This window comes from Nothobranchius furzeri, chromosome 10 (assembly GCF_043380555.1).
Source record: "Nothobranchius furzeri strain GRZ-AD chromosome 10, NfurGRZ-RIMD1, whole genome shotgun sequence".
Classification (NCBI taxonomy): Eukaryota; Metazoa; Chordata; class Actinopteri; order Cyprinodontiformes; family Nothobranchiidae; genus Nothobranchius; species Nothobranchius furzeri.
Window position 1 is genome coordinate 48,419,660 of NC_091750.1, and position 18,658 is coordinate 48,438,317.

The window sequence follows — 18,658 nt, forward strand, 5'->3', positions numbered from 1 at the left end:
CTGCCCAAAATTCTTGCTAAACATAGAAAGAAGATGTAGAAGCTAGCTGTCGGTAGCACCTAAAGTGGGAATTCCATAATATTTCTATCTGATGCAAACTGACAAGGATGGGATGAAACAGTGTTTGTATGAACTAATAGCTTCATGAGATTAGACTTGTTTTAACAGCCATCTAATTTTTATTGGTTCATCAGCTAGCTGTTAGTTAATCTGGTCAGAACTAGTCTGTATTTCTCTAAACTGCTGCTGTTCAGAGTCACCTAATACAGATGTTAACTTTTTATGATCTCCATGCAGGAAAAGACCTTTAACAGCCTTACCTGAGTAAATTACTCTTTTGAATATATTACAAATGATTCTGTGTTTTTTAATTGAAGCAACACATTTCTTGGCTTATTTTCTGTATTTCTGACTCATCCACAACACAACTGTGTTACCTGTACCTGAATCTGTTCAGTAATATTTGTATTAAAATTCATGTGACCGAGTTTAGACATTTGCTGTGGAAAACGGAATAATAAAAAAAGCATAATTTGTTTAAAATGAAGTTGATGACTTCCACCTCTTTCTAAAGAGGAGAGTTTAAATCCATTTTAGTTTAAAATGGAACTCCAAAACTTGTTTCAAAGCTAAACAGTCTGTTTTTAATTCACTCAAAAGATCATGACAAAACAAAAAAAAAAAAAGTGTAAAATGAGCATCTTATTTCCATTTATTAAGCAGCCCGAGGAGACCGTCAAACCCAAATTCATAGAAACCTCCTTTTTGATAATTACTGTGAAAGTTTATGAATTTACAGCCGTTGTTGGTTTTGATCTCACTAAGTAGTGAAAAACGCTCATGTTGAATTCCCAGTCTGGAGGAAGAAGCCATGCTGATTATTTCCTCAGGAGGACGTTTAATAAAGCACATCCTGCAAAATACATCCTCAGTCAGAATGTTTACGGAATTCAGCTACGGCTGACTGAGCTGCTTTTGATGTGATGAATCACCAAGAAACTGTGAAAATATTTAACTGCTACAAAAGTAATACTGATTAAAGTAATACTGATTAAAGTAATATTGATTAAAGAGCAAGTCAACCCCTACCAGAGTCTAACTCCACTCTCACTTTATGTTTGAAAAATGTAACAAATGCTGTTGCCTGGCAGACCGAGACGGCGGAGCTGCTAACAAATACACACACACACAGGCTCACAACAGCATTGTGACATCATAATGTACCAGTTTACATCATAGCATACCTCTTAGCCAATAGCGGTGGCAGATTTAAATTAAAATACAGTGCAGAGTTTTTACCTGACAACGGCACAACACTGCCAGTTTTAGGCAGAATATTTAAATTTTAACTAAGATGCACTGAAGTGCCAAATTACTGACGACACGTGTCTGCAGCACGATTAGACACTCGTTTATTTAGTTTATCAGCAAAAAAAAGTTGATTTGGGGGTGACTTGCTCTTTAAAGTAATACTGATTAAAGTAAAACCATCACATCTTCCTTTGAGTCACCTCTTTCTGAAAGGCAGAAGAAATAAGCTTTTAAAGACTCACTCTTTTAAACCGATGGTTGTACAATATATCATTTTATTAATGGGTTTATGTTAATAATATATGTTTAATAAATGTCATAACTTACCTGTTATCTCTCTCTCTCTCTCTCTGTCTCTCTCTCTCTTTCTGTCTGTCTGTCTCTCTCTCTGTCTCTTTGTCTCTCTGTCTGTCTGTCTGTCTCTGTCTCTTTCTCTGTCTGTCTGTCTGTCTCTCTCTCTCTGTCTGTCTGGCTCTCTGACTGTCTGTCTCTCTTTCTGTCTGTCTCTCTGTCTGTCTAACTCTCTCTCACCCATTCTCTCTCCCTCTCTGTCTCTCCCTCACTCTCTCTCTCTCTCTGTCTCTCTCCCTTCCCCCTCTTTCTATTGATTTGATATACTTCTGTTTAAGTATTGTACGCTGTTTACATGTAATAAACAGATCGTTTACATCAGCACACATTTTAAAGCACCACGGTGCAGAAGAGAGAAATTGTTTCACTTGACTGAGTTTTAGATTTTAGCAAAGTTTGGCTCTTTAAACCATTCTGCTTGAATGCTTCTGTAGATGGGTTGAGTCATAAAAATACTCGGTCACGCTCCAAACCAAATCCTTTCCTCTCAGAGGAGACGCCAACAAGAATATTTAATAAAAGACGTGGTCTCTCTTTTTCTTCTGAGTTTGAAGCATGCATGTTTTTCATTATCTTGTTGCAGCAGCAGATGATCAGACCTCACACACAGAAACCTGCTGCTGTATTTACGCCGTTTGAATCTCAGAGGAGATGGTGAGATGTGATTTTTCCTTGCTCCCTGTGGACTGATGCAGACTGTGAAGCAACACAAAATGCCCTCCGGATCTCTGCCATGTCTGAAGGAGAGCTGGGGTTTTTGTATTTATCACATGTCGCAGGCTCACTCCGAGCAATCACACCAAGAGAACAAATAGGGCTAAAAATAGAAAAGCGCTCTGAGCCGGACGCTGGATGTGAATGTCATTTCTATTTCCAAGGAAGAGGACGTCATCTGTGAGGCTGCACTTTTGCAGAACAGTGGCAGCAAATTAGAATTTTAATGATCTGCAAACCCAATTTTTCCTTTTCTAGTTATCTATATCTTCTTGTATGCAGATCAGGTTGCTCCAGCAGCACGTTAAAGAAATCAAGGCAGAAAGGAGCCCAAATGAAGCAATGACATCAATAAAAGTTTGGTTTACCACTTCACTGACGGGCTCATGAGGAACATTAATGGTCCCAGAGTTGGATCATTCTTCTTGCAAAGGTTGAATTCTGTGTGCATAGCAGGTTTCCTAAATCCAGTCTCATAATTTAGTTTTGCGGTAATGACAAGAGCACAGATGATCTACTCAGAGAAAAAAATGGCTTTGTCCCACAGTGGCATCTTTTAAATCACCAAACAAGACAAATGAATGTAATTTTATTTTAGCTGATTGCTCTTTTGGTAATACTTAATTTAATTTTATGAAAAAAAGAGAACCCCACAGTAAAGCGCTTTCTTGATGAACTGAATTAATCAGGAACAGCTGCAGTATAACTTTGTTTGGCTTCAGTATTTCAGTAGTGCTGCACCAAGGAGAAAAAACACAGTGAAGGCTTTTTATGGATTATTGTTTCTATTTATTACCTGGCAGGTAATAAATCAAACCCCAAAATAAAAGCTCCAGAGATTAACTCAACATGAAGTCTGAGGAGGTCATGTTGTGCAGCTGAGTCTCACCCTAAAGAAGTCCTTGGTGGAGCCTGAGTCCAGCGTCCCATAGGCAATCTCCGTCTGCTTGGCCAGATCCTCGGCGCTCTCGATCGGAGAGACCATCCTCTCCACGGTGAGGAAGGCAGCCAGGTTGGCCGTGTAGGAAGAGATGATGATGAGGGTGAAAAACCACCACACTCCCCCGACAATACGGCCGGACAGAGACCTGTGAGGAGGAGGAGGAAGAAGAGCAGACATGAGAGCTACAATGTGGGGGTGGGAAGACTCATTGTCTGCTGTGTTTGGCACACAGGAAGTTTAGCTCAGATCTGACACTTTATTGTTGCACCTTTTATGTATAACTCATTAACTGCTGAACAATAAAATCTGGTCTCTGCTGATCCGTGCTTCCACATTAATTACATCAGTGTAACATTAACTCAGGATCGCTGCCTACACAGATGATTTTTTGGGGGTAAAAAGCAATAACAAGCCTCATTATCTCAATGCAGCCAGGTCCAAATTTAGTTTTGGGAGTAATTAAGGTGAGAAACCATTCCAGATAGGCGTGGACGCCTTAAACCCAGCAGTCCGTAGACGGCTGTAAGTTTGAACACCTCAGCATGTTTCTGTCCAAATCAGAAAGTCTGGGAGTCTGAGCCAGCGTTCTATACCTTTTTGCAGAACTCAGTCAAGTACTGCTTTTATAGACAAAAAACTGCAAATACAGCAGACCTCAGTTTTAAAGCATCACTAAAGAGTTTCAGTACTTTAAGGTAATGCATTCAAACTAGTTTCAGTGGTCCTTGAGGTCCTTCAGTGAAACTTGAGCAACTTCCCACTGGACTGCACCAAACAGTTTTGTGGTTCGGTTAGGAACACTGGAGGTCTCTACCTGCTTTAGGGCTATAGCTGTTTACTGTGCTGGTGGCTAGTAAAGGCTAGCAGGTAGCATTTTCAGTTTGCTGTCATTAAAAATTAAGAGAGTCATGTCTTTGGAGGTGAAGCAAAGAGCTAAAATGTGAACATCGGCACGCTCTACACTAGTTTGCAGAGGTGGAAAGTAACCAATTACGTTTACTCACTTTTTGTGTATTTATACTTTTAAAGTAATTTTTAAAGTCTGTACTTTTACTTTTACTTGATTATGTTTATTTTTTTAAGAATTGCACTTCGATACATTTTCAATCATATCCGTTACTGAGTAAAAATAATAAATAGGCACTTTGCAGCATCGGAACAGAAAGAGAGAACCCTGCATGATCGCCGTGTCTCACCCATGGGGGGTGTGGGTGTACACTTTCATAATAAGGACGTTAAACAGCCACACTTTTCCTACAGTTTTGCTCAAAAACATCAGTCCGTCCCTATGATGCACTCGTTGTTTACCCCCTCTCTGTCCCTCTCCTGCTGGTTGAAACCTGCACCTTCGTGCACCGATGTTATGTCGGTATTCTGCTCGGTTCGGTAGCCGGACACAGTTCCTTATTTGAAATGTGTTTCCCCAACTGCTTCCCACAGCAGCGGCAAAAGAATGTTTAGCGCTCCTTACCAACTGATTCCCAGCGTGGTCTGCTCATGGAACAGGAAACCTGCAGCCTGTGTGAGTCTAAACACCTTTTTTGTGCAAATCAACACTAAATACTGGAGCTAATTCAGTTGTAAACATTATGTGCCCCATCCCTGTGTGTGTATGAACTCAGAAGTTGCTTCTTGATGCTTACTCAACTTAAACTAGTGATTAAAGTTATTCTAAAATGCTGCAGTGTGTGTGTGTGTGTGTGTGTGTGTGTGTGTGTGTACTTGTCATTACATGTTGAAGGGGACGACTGTTGACTTTTAACCTGTAACGTGGACATTTCCACATTGCTGGGATATTTTGCTGCGGTGCACACAATGTTAAGCACCCTAATACTCGGTTTTAGAGGTATGGTGTGAATGAACTTTTAGTTTAGGAGAGTTTAGGTTAGGGTTAGGAATAGAACACCACTGGTTATGATTAGGGTTAGGGTATGGGTTAGGCATAGTGGAGTCTCTAAAATGAACTGAAGTCAGTAGAGGTCCACACAAGCAAATAAATAGAAATGTATGTGTGTGCGCGCACACGCGGGCATGCACAGGAGCGTGTTGTGAGCTAGTGTTGTGATTTTGCACTACTTAGGTGTAACCACCCTTCCTCTGGCAAAATTTTTACTAAGTAACTTTTACTTTGAGTACATTTTATTTACAATAATTTTTACTTTTACTTGAGTTAAAATGTTGGCAAAAACTTTTACTTGTACTTGAGTAAAAAAATTACCTAAGTATTGGTACTTGTACTTTAGTAGGAAATATTAGTACTCTTTCCACCTCTGTTAGTTTGAGGAGCTAAAGGAGGCAACAAAATCACAGACTGATGATGACCTGGCTTTGTTGCTATGGGACTTGTAAATAATATTTTTTCATCCAACAATGTGGATCTTCTTACTTTGTGGTTTATTTAGTGTCAGTTGGCTCATGTTAGCCTTAGCTTGTTGTTTGTGCTAGCTACAGGAAGGTTATCATGAAAGCTGCAATTCCACTTTCAACCAGTAGGAGGTATAAGCTGAAAATTTATTTAATGTTGATTTAATATCAATCAGCCAATAAAGCTTGTGCTGGTTGTATTTTAGCAATCACTCAAAAACAGAAAATGTTGCAGTAAAACACTTTTCATTTCTTTTTTGTGCTGAAAAGAAAATAAGAAGCAGCTTTATGTCATTAAAGTTATTAAAGGTGTGGTTTACTCATTTATTTAGCACATTTGCAGTGTTCTTGAGAGTAAATCAATGCCTTATGAGTAATTAAAAAAAGAAACCATGAGGCTCCTGGTCCGAGATGCAGATGTTTGCTGGTGCAGAGGTGGACTGAAAACAGCAGGATTGTTCATTATTAATAATGATATGCACACACCTCGCTTCTGATTGGCTAACAGAATGCAGTCAGACATGTTGCAAAGTCACTATCACCAACATACTCTCCACTCTCTCACCTCACTTTAAAAACTGTTTAAAACAGCCTTCCCATGGGCAGGTGCCAGCCAAGATGGGCTGCAAATTTACAGTGTGACATCACAGTGTGAGGATTTTCAAATCCTGGCCTTTCGCCATCTATTTTCTATCAGAAGCTAATGCAGGAGATAGGTGTAGGAGATGGTTTCATATTCAGCCTGCAGCCTGCATTATAATCAGAAATAATCATTAAAATGGGTTTTCAGTCAATCACACCTTTAGTCTGTCCATCTTTGTGAATCCTGTGAGGAATTTTGGAAACTTTTATAAGGCTGTTTATGATCGTTCCCAGCCCACAAAAAAAAGTGATGAAAGAAGAGAGCACCATCACGGCAGTAGTGAGTGAAGAGATGGATAGACAAATGAATAGGTGGGAGGGGAGAGCTTGACGAGCATTGTTTTGGAAAATGCAGCACATGAAGTTATGATGGCTTTTCCCACACAAAATACATTACAAGCTCCAAGTTGATGACCGTAAAATGGGACATGCAGCAAAAACACGGTAGCCCTCCAAGAATCATGAAGAAAGTCAAGCTGTTTCTCTGAATGAAAAGTGATGACCCCTGTGCATTTTACAGCCCTCAGCATGGTGGATATAAGTTATTTTGTGGATGCAGAGCATCACTGTCAGCATGCAGCCCCCAAACAAACGGATGAACAGTAAAGGAAGGCTTCTTGCTCAGATAGAGATAGAGATAGAGGGGACGTGCAGTGAAGTAGAGCAGAAGGTTAGGTGGATAGCAGTAACAGCAAGGCTCAAAATAACCCATATACACCACTGCAGGGTGGAAATGCATGTATGGGACTATAAAATGCAAAAAGATGAAAAGGGGCATCTGAGAGGTGGTGGGGAGTGAACACAACAACCAACCTTGGCGAGATATCGCATCCTTGCTGCATGAAGGCACCCAGGGAGAACCACAGGCTATTAAAAATCCCAAAGTCATTTGGAGGGTCAGGGGGTCCCTGAGGGTCTTTGGCCTCGTCATTCTCATCCAGGTGCCACTCATATGGGCTGAAACGGCTCACCAGGAAGAGCACCACGCTCACGCCGATATAAGCAAAAACTATACACATCCAAATCTCATAGGCCAGAGGGTCCAGGAAGGAAAACACCCCCGGCTTGGACTTCTGAGGCTTCTTGATCATAATCGAGATGCCCAAACTCATGAAGGGTTTAGAGAAGTCTATCACCTCTTCTCGCACCAACGTTATGGTTAACGGAGCCACGGCTATGTCAGCTCTCTGGAAGAGACAGGCACACAGAAAGTTAGTCGTACGGGTAAAGATTTAAACATTAATCTTTTAAACGAGTCATTGATCTGATCCAAAATCAAACCAACTCAGCGCTACAACGCTCATAAGGGGCGAAAAAGAAAGACCGGACTTGCTGAAATGCAGCATTTATGCATATATTGAATAACAGATCTGTTATTAAGCCAGTGGGAGCAAATCTGCCATTTGAAAGTGAGTCACTCAGCATTTGTGTTGGTTAATGTCTTTGTCTGAATCCAAATCTCCCTCATGAATCAAATCGAGGGTTGGAAGACAGAGGTGGAAAAGCTTATGCAAGCAGTTCATAAATTGTGAATCAGCCTGTAACATTCACCTCTGCAATGCCTTAAAGTCAGTATTACAAACCACAACGACCCATGTTTGCAGCAATTTACATAATTCTAAGACAATCAGCTGTCCGGTGTCTGTTTACATCTGAGCAGCTGATGAACATCAGGGTACAGAGGTCTTATCAGGGCCCCTCAGACTGCCTACTCTATGCAAGCGGGTGTCGTCGTTATTACAGGTGCCAGATCATGATTTCTGCAGTGACACACAGTCTGCATGCAAATCTTTTTACGTTTCATTCTTCTGAGTTGGATTTGCAACATTACTCATTCGGCGGCCGAGCTCTCATGAAAGATGCAAATCAACTTTAGAGCCAGATCAATTGTTAGTTATCCGTGGGATGCATGACTAAACCTGCAAAGCAGATCTTACGGTTAAGGATCCGCACTTCTACAGCTCATTTCAGACATCAGATGGAATCACTGATCTGATAAAGCAGGATTGTTTTAAAAATGGTTGTTTTTAAAATCTTTTTTGCTTCTTTCCAGCAGAGGAAACCTCCTGTTGCCAAAACGCCATCATTGATTTGATTTTGATTTATTTTAAGTAAATGTTAACAAGTATTATGGAGAAATTGCCAAAAGCCCTCAAGGGGCTTATTATGCAGCAAAACTATGAAAGGTGGGTTTCTTCCTGTCCAGTGGCTGAATAGCCTTTCCTAACTCACTTTGTGGCAAAAACATCCTGAGATATTTATTATTAAGTGCCATTTGTGCATTTTATTAGTCGGAAAACATCGAGATGGCAGTAATTGGAGAAATAAGCAAACAGATCTTGACTGTGAACACATCACAACACAACAGGGGTCAAATGAGTCACAGTAAGACTGTTTATAGAGCAGCTGGAAATATCTTTTTCTACATACTAAATGTTATGGAAAAGTCGGTCAGAAATCTCTGGTTTCGAGGATTTGACGGCAGAGCAAGCAGTTGCTTTCCAGAAGAAAGTGAAACCTTGTTTTCCTGCTAGTGCACCATCCATTCTGCTGCTTCTCAGAAAAGATTCTACGCTTTACACATTTATACCAAGCCTAATCTCCTGCTTGTTGTTTTAAACCAAACAAAAAGTCATGAAAGAAAGCTTTACCATGCAGCTTTGATGGGAAATTTTTGTTTCTTTCTGTGTCTATGTCTTATGGCTCAGACTAGCTGTTAGCTTATCAGTCTGGAGGAATACAAACTTATTATGCAGAGAGGTCATTCATGAAGTGATGTTCAGTGAGTAAGATAGCAATTATTCAGAGCTTAATACCAATTCAAAATAACCAGCAGATCCCTGAAGGCAACATTAAACATTAGACATTTGTTAAACCAGTGAGAGGAAGGCCCAGTACTAACTGTGCTCTCTGTGAAGACACATTCTGGTGTGTTAAGTCAAGATGACCATTTCCTCAACTGTCTCTATCCTGGTCTACATTCATTTTTTCCACCTGAAACAAATATTTCTGTCAGGTTTTCAGAGTGTTCATTTCCATTTTTGTCTGTTTAGGAGGACAAACAAAGCCATGGTGGATTTTGTTTTTTTACCTTTAGTAACCGATTTTTTCAAGATCTGTTAAAATGACAAATACAGTTCACACTGAGACCTCATTAAAGAGCCAATTAAGTCAAAGTATTGTTGACTGGTTGGTTTCAACCAGAGCAATGGAAAGCTATCTCCTTCTGAGGAAAGTTTATTTTAGAAAATGAAGTTTGATAACAGATTATCTTTAATAAAAACACTTAAAAGACACAACAACACCGGGCATTGAGTTTCTGAAGACTTCCCAAGACTAAATTGGATTTTTTATATGGAATAGTCATCAATTACTGTAGCTTTGGCTTGATTTTGATCAGACGTGATCAATTATAAGATCATTTTTAAGATATATGCTAATTAGAAAGGATCAAGAGCCTAAGAGTTGTGCAGACAGACGGACACTTACCCCATAAACCAGTTCACCCACCATCCCGTTCCACGTCTTAGTCTCTGGATCTCTGGCTCCGTATTTTCCATCCGGCACTATTGACAGCTTATATTTTATCCCCACATGTTTAGCAATTTCAGAAGCTAAATCGACACAGTAGCCTTCATATCTGTCATTGCCATCCAGCTGCATAAAGTTTTTCTTGTACATCACATACGGAGCTTCCTGTTAATTAGACACAGTTTTTGAGTTCACAGCAAAGAACAAGCACATCCACAGTGGCCAGACCTCGTGGGGAAAACAAGGTCTTAATTGGAAATGGTAGCATGCACACATGCAGGCAATAAAAAAATAAACAAACAGATATGGGGAACATGAAAAGACAAGCAGTGCACAGATTACTCAGACGTGTTGCAGAGGGGGACTTGACGGACGAATGAGCAAGCTGCAGGAGCAAAGCATCTGACATATATAAAGGAAGTAGGTTGCTGGGCTCCCTCATGCTATCTTTGTCCAAAATTCAAGTCTATGAAATTGGTTAATAGGAAGGGGGTTGCTTGTACTTTGCATCAGCTCAGCGCAGGAGGCAGGACAAGCTGAATGGAGCACTTTTCCAGTTCATAAAGTAAACGTCAGTGACACCAGAGAGGATTCGAGCCATCAAACACATAGAACGCTTTTCTCAGATATTGAATATTATGTTGGGGACTACATCAGAGGAGCAGCTGGGTGATGAAATAAAACTTAACGCTTACTGGAGTTTGCTGTTTTATACATAATAAGTGAAAATAATCAGTTTTTTCCTGGATTAGATGGTTGGATCAACACACGTCACCTCTGTGTCGTAGTTCTCCTCCAAACTGTAAAACATGTTAGCCACAGAAGATGAATCAGTCACCTTGAGATGTTAATCAAGCGTGCTACACTTGGTCGTATGGCATGAACATGTTTTTCAGAGGTTATTCGAATATCATCTTCTTTGACCTCCTCATCCTCATGTTCTTCTCTACTCTGCAGTCCCGTGAGACAAAATGAAACATTAAAGATGGTATTTTCAACAAGAGGATAATGAATTGACTTTTATGTACCTTAAATAATAACTGACTACTTAAATTAAAAGGCAAGACTCACAAAAAATAACGCAACAACACAAGCTTCCTGCTTCCTCTCCCCTCACTCTGATCAGCATTTCCACTCTGAGATGACGATGAGTTTCCAGACACTTAAATGGGAATGTGTGACTATCACATTCTGAATTTACCTAAGATGAGGACACAATAGGCAAAGTCAGAAGGAAAAGGGAAGCCATGATCTTAAATGTAAGATAAGGAGCACCTTATCATACATCTAAGAATGGCTGATGGTTTCTAACCTAGCCCTAACTCTGAGCCCTGGGTTTAGGGACTCCTCAGATCAGAAAGTCATGGTTCTTATAAGCAAATGAATTCATCTGTAACAGGTGTCGCTGACAGATTGCTTCATGAGAGGGAAGGGCTTTTACTTACGTATGCACTGAATGTGAATACCATGGTGTCTATCCCTACAGTTATCTTTACCAAAGCCGTTATTGTGACGTCACTACTACAACAGCCCACTGTAATATAAAAAAACCAAAATGCTTTGGCACCCACACGGATACAGTTGAAACACTCACTTGTGAATCGACTGTTTCAACATGTAGTGAGTGGATGGAAAGCAACTTAAAATAAAATAATTCTACCCTCCCAGGACAGATTGCAACAATGGACACCTTGACCTTGAATGGCAGAAATCTTAAGGTGAAACACTTAGAACCTGCTTGAGAGTGAGTACCATAATAGTAGTGACCACAATTGTTCGGTTTTCCACAGAAGAGGACTCGTTGGTGACCTGCTGGTCCATTATATATACAAATTTTTCGAACTCGTTCCAGTAGCCGATCTGAAAAAATGACACAGAGGATCTTGGTTATTACAGGAAGCAATGGGACATTCAACAGAGGAGCCTCCAAGTGTGTGCGTGTTGGTCAGCTCCATCTGTGGAAGACTGTTTGTTTGTGGCTGATTTACAGTTTAATAAAAAGTGTGTAGTGGTGCTTCTCTCTTCACCTGGGCCACACTTCAGCAGAGTGGGAGTAATCTATTCCTGGCTCAGCGAATGTTCTCTTACATAACCAGAAAGCAACACCACTGAAGCACTAAAACATGAATACAATTAATAGCAAACCTAAAAGTCTAAAAGTGTCTCTCATCATTCAGCCTCTTGCTCTAATAATAGCACACAAAAACAACAACTTGGTGTTAAAGCAAAGAAATACCGCCCTGAGTCTGCTTACCCAGAGATGATTCCGGTTTGTTTACTCGTTTCTCATGTTTGCAGCCAAGATGAAGAAGAACCATCTCTGTTCAACAGCACACCGTACTCATTCTGTTGTCTCTGCAGATTGTCTCACACTGAGACCGGACACAGGGATGACTGGTGTATGGTGTCCTGTGAGCTGAGCTATGTGGACATTATGGGGGCCCTTCACTTCACTTCACTTCAGGGTCATGGAACCACAGTGTTGGAAACATGGCATCACATGTGAATGTGTGTGTGTGTGTGTGTGTGTGTGTGTGTGTGTGTGTGTGTGTGTGTGTGTGTGTGTGTGTGTGTGTGTGTGTGTGTGTGTGTGTGGTTCCACACTGGAGACTTTTTACTTTGGCCCTGCCCAGTTACAGAAACCCAAACAACTGCAGATGTTCAAGTTCTTTGGAAAAAAAACCCCTCAAATGTGCATGAAGTAAAACTGACATCCTGTGGTTAACTCTGGGTACTGCACTCCATGTATCAAAACAAACAAGTTTGCTCTGAGCTATCGCTGCCAGTTATGAATCAGCGCCAGAAGATCCTAGATGACGAGTGAAGACGAGTCATACACAGTACGCTGGTAAGTGGATAAATACATTTTACTGTAATGTCAAGTTGTTATTTATTGAAAAAAGTACCTTGAGACATTTTTAGAACTGGCTATTTGCCTCTAATTCACAGTTAGCATTGTTAGCTCAATGTTAGCTTCTAGCCTTCTTTCCCCGGCATTAGAGTAAAACAAAAAGATGCTGTGGTTTCTTAGGGGTACAAAAAATATCTTCTTGTCCGCTCCTTTTACTGGTGAACGTTCTTCTCAAAGCTGGTGCCGTTTGCCAGCCGGTGTCAAATTACAAATGCCGTCGCAGACTTGGCAACCTTGCGGGCTCACATATGATTGTTTCTTCAATCAGGAAGTATGGAGGTGGGACAGGCTGTAAACAAAGAGTAAGTCCTTCTTTGGCCTTTGTAACCTTCCGTCCAACATTAAAGTGTTTGGTGATTATTTCACTGTCAAATGTTTTCTTAACCCTCCCACTGTCCTAATGGGTGTGACCCCACGAGGAAAGTTGACCATTGAGCAGGGTTGATGGTTTATCCCTTAGCTCCATGTGGCAGGGGTGAGGAGTGAACACCACCTCACCCCTGCCACGTGGACCTCAAGGGATAAACCATCAATCCTGCTCAATGGCCAACTTTCCTCATGGGGTCACCCATAAAGACAGTGGGAGGGTTAATGCATGTTTAAAACTGCCACCGTTTGCAAGGAGGATTTCTTGCTCACTAGCTTACGAGCTAAGCGGTCTCTATTGAAGAAGGTGTCCAGCATCTAAACTAACAAACACTGATGAGTGCTGTAGCTGACAAGTTAACAAGATGATGTCTTTTCTGGATGACTGCACCCCATCCCAGAAGACGTTTGTTTGTTAGCTCTTTTAGCGATCCCAGGCACAGGACATGTGTCTGAGCTTGTGGGCAAAACGAAGAAACTTTAGCTGAATGTTAATGTGAGCTGAGTCTCCCAGCTCGTAGCTCTTTTCTGTCTGTCTCATCTGCAGTTTGAAATCAAATGTCACCACTGGCTACACTGCTGCAAAGAAAAATATACATTTCTATTCATCACAAGGACTTTTCCTCAAATGGAAACATGAAATGTTGGGAGAAAATCTCAACGTTGAAGCAAAAACTTATATTAAGTTGCATGTTAATGTTTCAGCTGCAAATACAGATGATGACACATGGATTAGCCAGAGAGGATCTATTAGAACCATTCAGTGGGTTTAATTCCATAGCATCTCTGTGGTGATTTTCCAGCTCCCACAAAAGTCCAAATGATCATTAGGCCACACTTGCAGTCTGTACTCACAGGAAAAATATCTTTGAAGAAAGGTGAAGCTGCCAGATCAAATCCAACAAAACTATGGTGTATGACATTCTTTGGCCTGAGTGTGTTATCCTTTAAAGTTTTGTTGATCTGTTCAGTTCAAATTGCTTCACTTTAGCTGATTCTTGAAATCTGATTCCCAAATTGAAGCCTTAGAACAAAAGCTCAGATATTTTAGGTTGAAAATCTGTAAAACTGGGCTAAAATCAGCGCCACTTCTGCCAATGTGTGAGGAGAAACCAGAACACATATCTGTGCGCTGTGCCATGCCTCTGACTGGACTCAATCCACACAGCACTGAAACTGATAACATCTAGTTCTGTCTAAATAAATACTAATTAAATTAGAACACATGTTTTCAGGACCATGAACCCTCTTACCTTCCTTGGTCCCTTGGGTTTCATCTCGTACACGTCGATGGAGTAATTAGACCGTCGCCCAAATGTGTCAAACTGGATGTTTCCTGTCATACCTTGTACCTGGACCTGTCACACACCAAGAAAAACAAAGTACACCATTTGTTCTGAGTATAAAACAAATGCTCTCTATTGCTATGCCTGTTTTACGTTAAAGTAGGTTCTTCAAAAACAATAATTTACTGAGGGGTGGTTGTGAGAGCTGGTTTTAGACTAATCTGGTCACTGTAGACAATAAGATTGTGTAAAAACAGTAGATTTACCAGATCAGCTGATGCCTAATTGAAGGCCTGCAACTACTGATTTAATAAAACCACAGAAGAAGAAAGCTGGGTCCTTATTCGTACCATTTTGAGCGCTCTCTCTATGTCAATGCCTTGGCTCCAGGGCACTGCGGGGTTAGCGAGGCAGTCGCCAGCACTCCCTCTGCGAGACACGTCTACCCGTTGGCGCCGAAGGTACCGGAAAGCCTCCGCAATCACGAGAATGGAATCATGGGTAAGCGCTGAGGTGTACTGAGACAAAGAAATACCCCAAAATGAAAAAGAAAATGTTATGTTCCAACACAGATTCTCAGCAGCATCACTGTGTGGTCATGCCTCTGTTCAGGGAGAATCAGGTAATGTTGTCCATTTTCAGTGACTGATTCAAGCTGACACACGTTCTGGTCTGAGCGTCAGCAGCAATGCTTCACTAACCTTTAGTGGAGTGTTTTTGGCTTCTGGAAACTCTCTTTCATCCAAGCGCTCCCAGCGCTGGAGGAACTGTTGAACGATGTTGCTGTCTGGGTTGATGATCTGGAAGCCTGTGATGTTGGCCCCACCAGAGAAGACCCTGTCCAGGCTCAGGTTGGAGAAACCCTTAGAATAAGGCAAAAATTGTTGTAGAACTTTTTATTTCAAACTGCATTAACTCATGCATCATGGCCGTCCTTGTCCCAGCTACTGAGTAATATCTACTGAGAGTATTACATCTCTTTTTAGGGCATTGCATCACACCAAATGCTGCAGCTGAGTGTGTTTTCTTCATGTGTTGTGTTGTTGCTAGTTCTCACCAGGTTGGCCAGGATGTAGTGGTATCCTCTGCTGTTTTTCCCTGAGGTCACCACCTTTAGTGGGCAGAAGACAGCAAACAATGAGTCACGTTCACAATCTCTCAGCTCTGAGAACATTTAGAGGGCAGGGATTCAGAAATGACAAATACCCTCAAGTTCACAAAGAGTTGGCTGGAAAAACAAGCCAGGAAAACATTTCAGAACGTAACGTTCACCAGGGCAGGGGATGGGTTGGGAGCATATTATTACATTTGTGTGTGTTTTGAAAAAGGCACATGCAGTGGGGGGTAGGGGTGGGTGGGGGGAACTGCGGTGACAGTGCTTGTTCCTTTTCATTAAGTTCAACATGTAAAATAGGTCATGGTTCTGGCAGACCTAGGGTTCTGCAGCAGACTGTGCTGTGCAGCCTGCCTCTCCGTTCTCCGCCTGTCTCAGTCGCACATTAGGTTTAATCAAACCCAAAACGATCTCCAGCACCTGTCGGAGGCTGAGCGTTCAGAGAGCTGGCTGATCTCTTTAAACTAAATGCTTGTTCTCTCCATCAGAGCTTTAATAAGACTCTGTGGGGGTGGTGAGCCTTTCTTTCTACTTCCTCCACACTTTTGATAAGTTTACTGCACTGCTAAACATTACATGTCCATGGTGATATTAATAATGCACGGGAAACATTTGACTGAAACAAGAACAGCCATTCCGGATTTAGTTTAGAAACGAGTAATTCTCTAAATGTCCACTTTCTTCCTCGGTGTCTCCATCCTGCAGGCAGCTTGTCTTCTTTCTCACCTATAAACTCTATTGTCTTCAGCTTTAGAGTCCCATCACCGTCTCTGGAGGGGGAACGTCCTTGATGCTTCAAGGCTGGGGCCTGTGACAGGTTTATAGCTTAGAGCAAATTTAACAATAAATTCAATTACACCTCCTTGCATATGCAATCGGATTTCATTGTGCCCTAGCGTTCTGCACTCACACTTCAGCTTTGTAGTCCCCACATCATACATTTTCTTCACAAGCAGAGATTCTTGGAACCTTGTCAACTTATTGTTTTCCAAATTCTCTTGAAAAGCTTTTCATTTGCTCCTTATCCATGTGAGAGGGCAGCTGCACTGACCCGAATGTTGCAAAGCGCTTTATGAAGCCGCAGCGCCCGGTGAGACTGGCTAAAATACTTTCAAACACACACAAAAGTAAAATAATAGCTTCACACTCAGTAGCATGTCAACTGGACAAGGAGGTAGAAACAAATGGATACCAAGAGAAAGAAATGCTAATGTAAGAAAAGTACTTTTAAATTAGTGCAGCAGAATTCGGCAGGTTTCTGTAACTTTTGCCCAAATAATAAACATTTAATGGACGAATCAGAAGCATTTTTGAGTCAATAACTGCTGACTCCACTCTACATTATGCACGTTAGATTTATAACATATCACTTATTTAAACAACAGCATTTTTAAAATAAACATTGTTTTAACCCTCTGGAGGCAGGCGTTGCAGATTTGTAACGTAAAATCCTACCCGGTTACTGAGAGGATTAATATAAACAGAAAATCTCCTGGTATAGCGCTCAATCAGGGACAGAAATCAAATGCAAACAACTCAAGTCCGCTTCCATTAAAACGTTACTGTAACAATGAAAATCATGCCACATGTTTACAAAATGGGCAGAAATTTTTCAAGTCAGAAATAACATTTTACAGCACATAATAACTACTTTCTGACTGTGTTTTTAACATTTCCTGCTTTAAATTACCATATACCCATAGACCACAACATTTTTCTTTCCTGTCTGGAGTTTTGTTTTGGTCTTTAGGGCACTGTTCTTCAGTGGTTTAACTCATGTCTGCTGTACATTTGGGCTTGTTAACCTCTAAATCAGCACTTTTGACTAGTGGTATGCCACAGGGCTCCTTTCTGGGGCTTATGCTTTTTTCATTATATTAGCTGCCATTAGTTTCTATTTTTTAAAACAAAATCACTTTCCACTGTTTTGCAGACAACCTTCAACTTTATTTGCATCCTGTTCCTAACTCAATAGGTTAATTAGTCGATCGCTTGAATGATGTTAAACAATGGATGTCCATCAACTTTATGCAACAAAATGAGTCAAAAACAGAGATCTTAATTTTTGGCAATCAGGAAGTTCTAAATGGTGTTGTCTGTCACTTTGGACCTCCTTGCTCATCCTTTGTAAGATCCTATGTAAAAAACCTTGGAGTCCATCTCAGCAGTTCTTTAAGATTGAATTGACAGGTGAGTGCAGTCAGGTTTCTATCATTTACGGCAATTGGCAAAGGTAAAACAATGTCTTTCAGCTGAGGTTTTTGAGTATGTCATTCATTTGTTTGTCAGATAAGAGTAATGGCTAGCTACCGTGTTGTCTATATCTACTATCTAGACGCAAGAGAACAAAATGCCCCAATGTTATGATTACCATGGAGTCATTGCCAGATTGCTAACCTACTGTCTAAGTAAAGTTTAACGAGCCCTTTAGCTTTACACATTAGTTAACATGTTAGCTAACACTAGCTGCATTAGCTGTTGTGAGTTCGGACTCTAAGCTCCACAACTTTATTTTTTGTCAGTTTAAAGCAAAGTTGTACACAGCGTCCCAACAAGCAACAATAACTAATTTAGTTTTTATCTTTCGTGTAGCATTTTGTCAACGGAAAACCTACCCCTGAGTTGCCCAATCCCATTAATGCTATGCTAGGTCCTGACCCAGCTAAGGAGAAGCTTGGAGGCTGTCAAAAGATTCCTAAAAAAAGAAATGCAAATAGATAAATATGAATGTTGATAAGCATGTAAACATGTTATATTTATATGGTAAATGGCCTGTATTTGATATAGCGCCTTCTAGAGTCCTCAGACCCCCCAAGGTGCTTTACAACACAATCAGTCATTCACCCATTCACGCACTATATGTTATATGTTACTGTAAATAAGTTAAAAGGTGATGATGCTCATGTACAAAACGTGTGCGCACACACACACACACACACACACACACACACACACACACACACACACACACACACACACACACACACACACACACACACACACACACACACACACATTAGCTTGTGACCGGTAAGCATTAGCCTTGATAGTAGTCGTGTCTCCTTTGTTGTGTATTTTTATATTTTGAATATATCCCTTCACTGCATAGGCTACTGTAATCCCTT

At 40.9% G+C, this 18,658-nt stretch overlaps 1 protein-coding gene across 8 annotated transcripts in view; it reads right to left on the reverse strand.

Moving 5' to 3' along the window:
• Positions 1-18,658, reverse strand: part of LOC107386524 (glutamate receptor 3) — an 88,510-nt gene that overhangs the window by 19,196 nt on the left and 50,656 nt on the right. For all 8 annotated transcript variants that reach the window (XR_001573103.3, XR_008559034.2, XR_008559033.2 and 5 more), the window contains exons 5-12: positions 15,477-15,530; positions 15,121-15,282; positions 14,770-14,937; positions 14,387-14,491; positions 11,609-11,716; positions 9,815-10,021; positions 7,139-7,512; positions 3,266-3,464 (exon numbers count right to left, since the gene is read on the reverse strand). Coding sequence is in view for 5 of the 8 variants with exons in the window: in XM_015960962.3 (XP_015816448.1) it covers positions 3,266-3,464; positions 7,139-7,512; positions 9,815-10,021; positions 11,609-11,716; positions 14,387-14,491; positions 14,770-14,937; positions 15,121-15,282; positions 15,477-15,530 (1,377 nt within the window). In the remaining 3 variants the exon portion in view is untranslated. The remainder of the gene's footprint in view (positions 1-3,265; positions 3,465-7,138; positions 7,513-9,814; positions 10,022-11,608; positions 11,717-14,386; positions 14,492-14,769; positions 14,938-15,120; positions 15,283-15,476; positions 15,531-18,658) is intronic.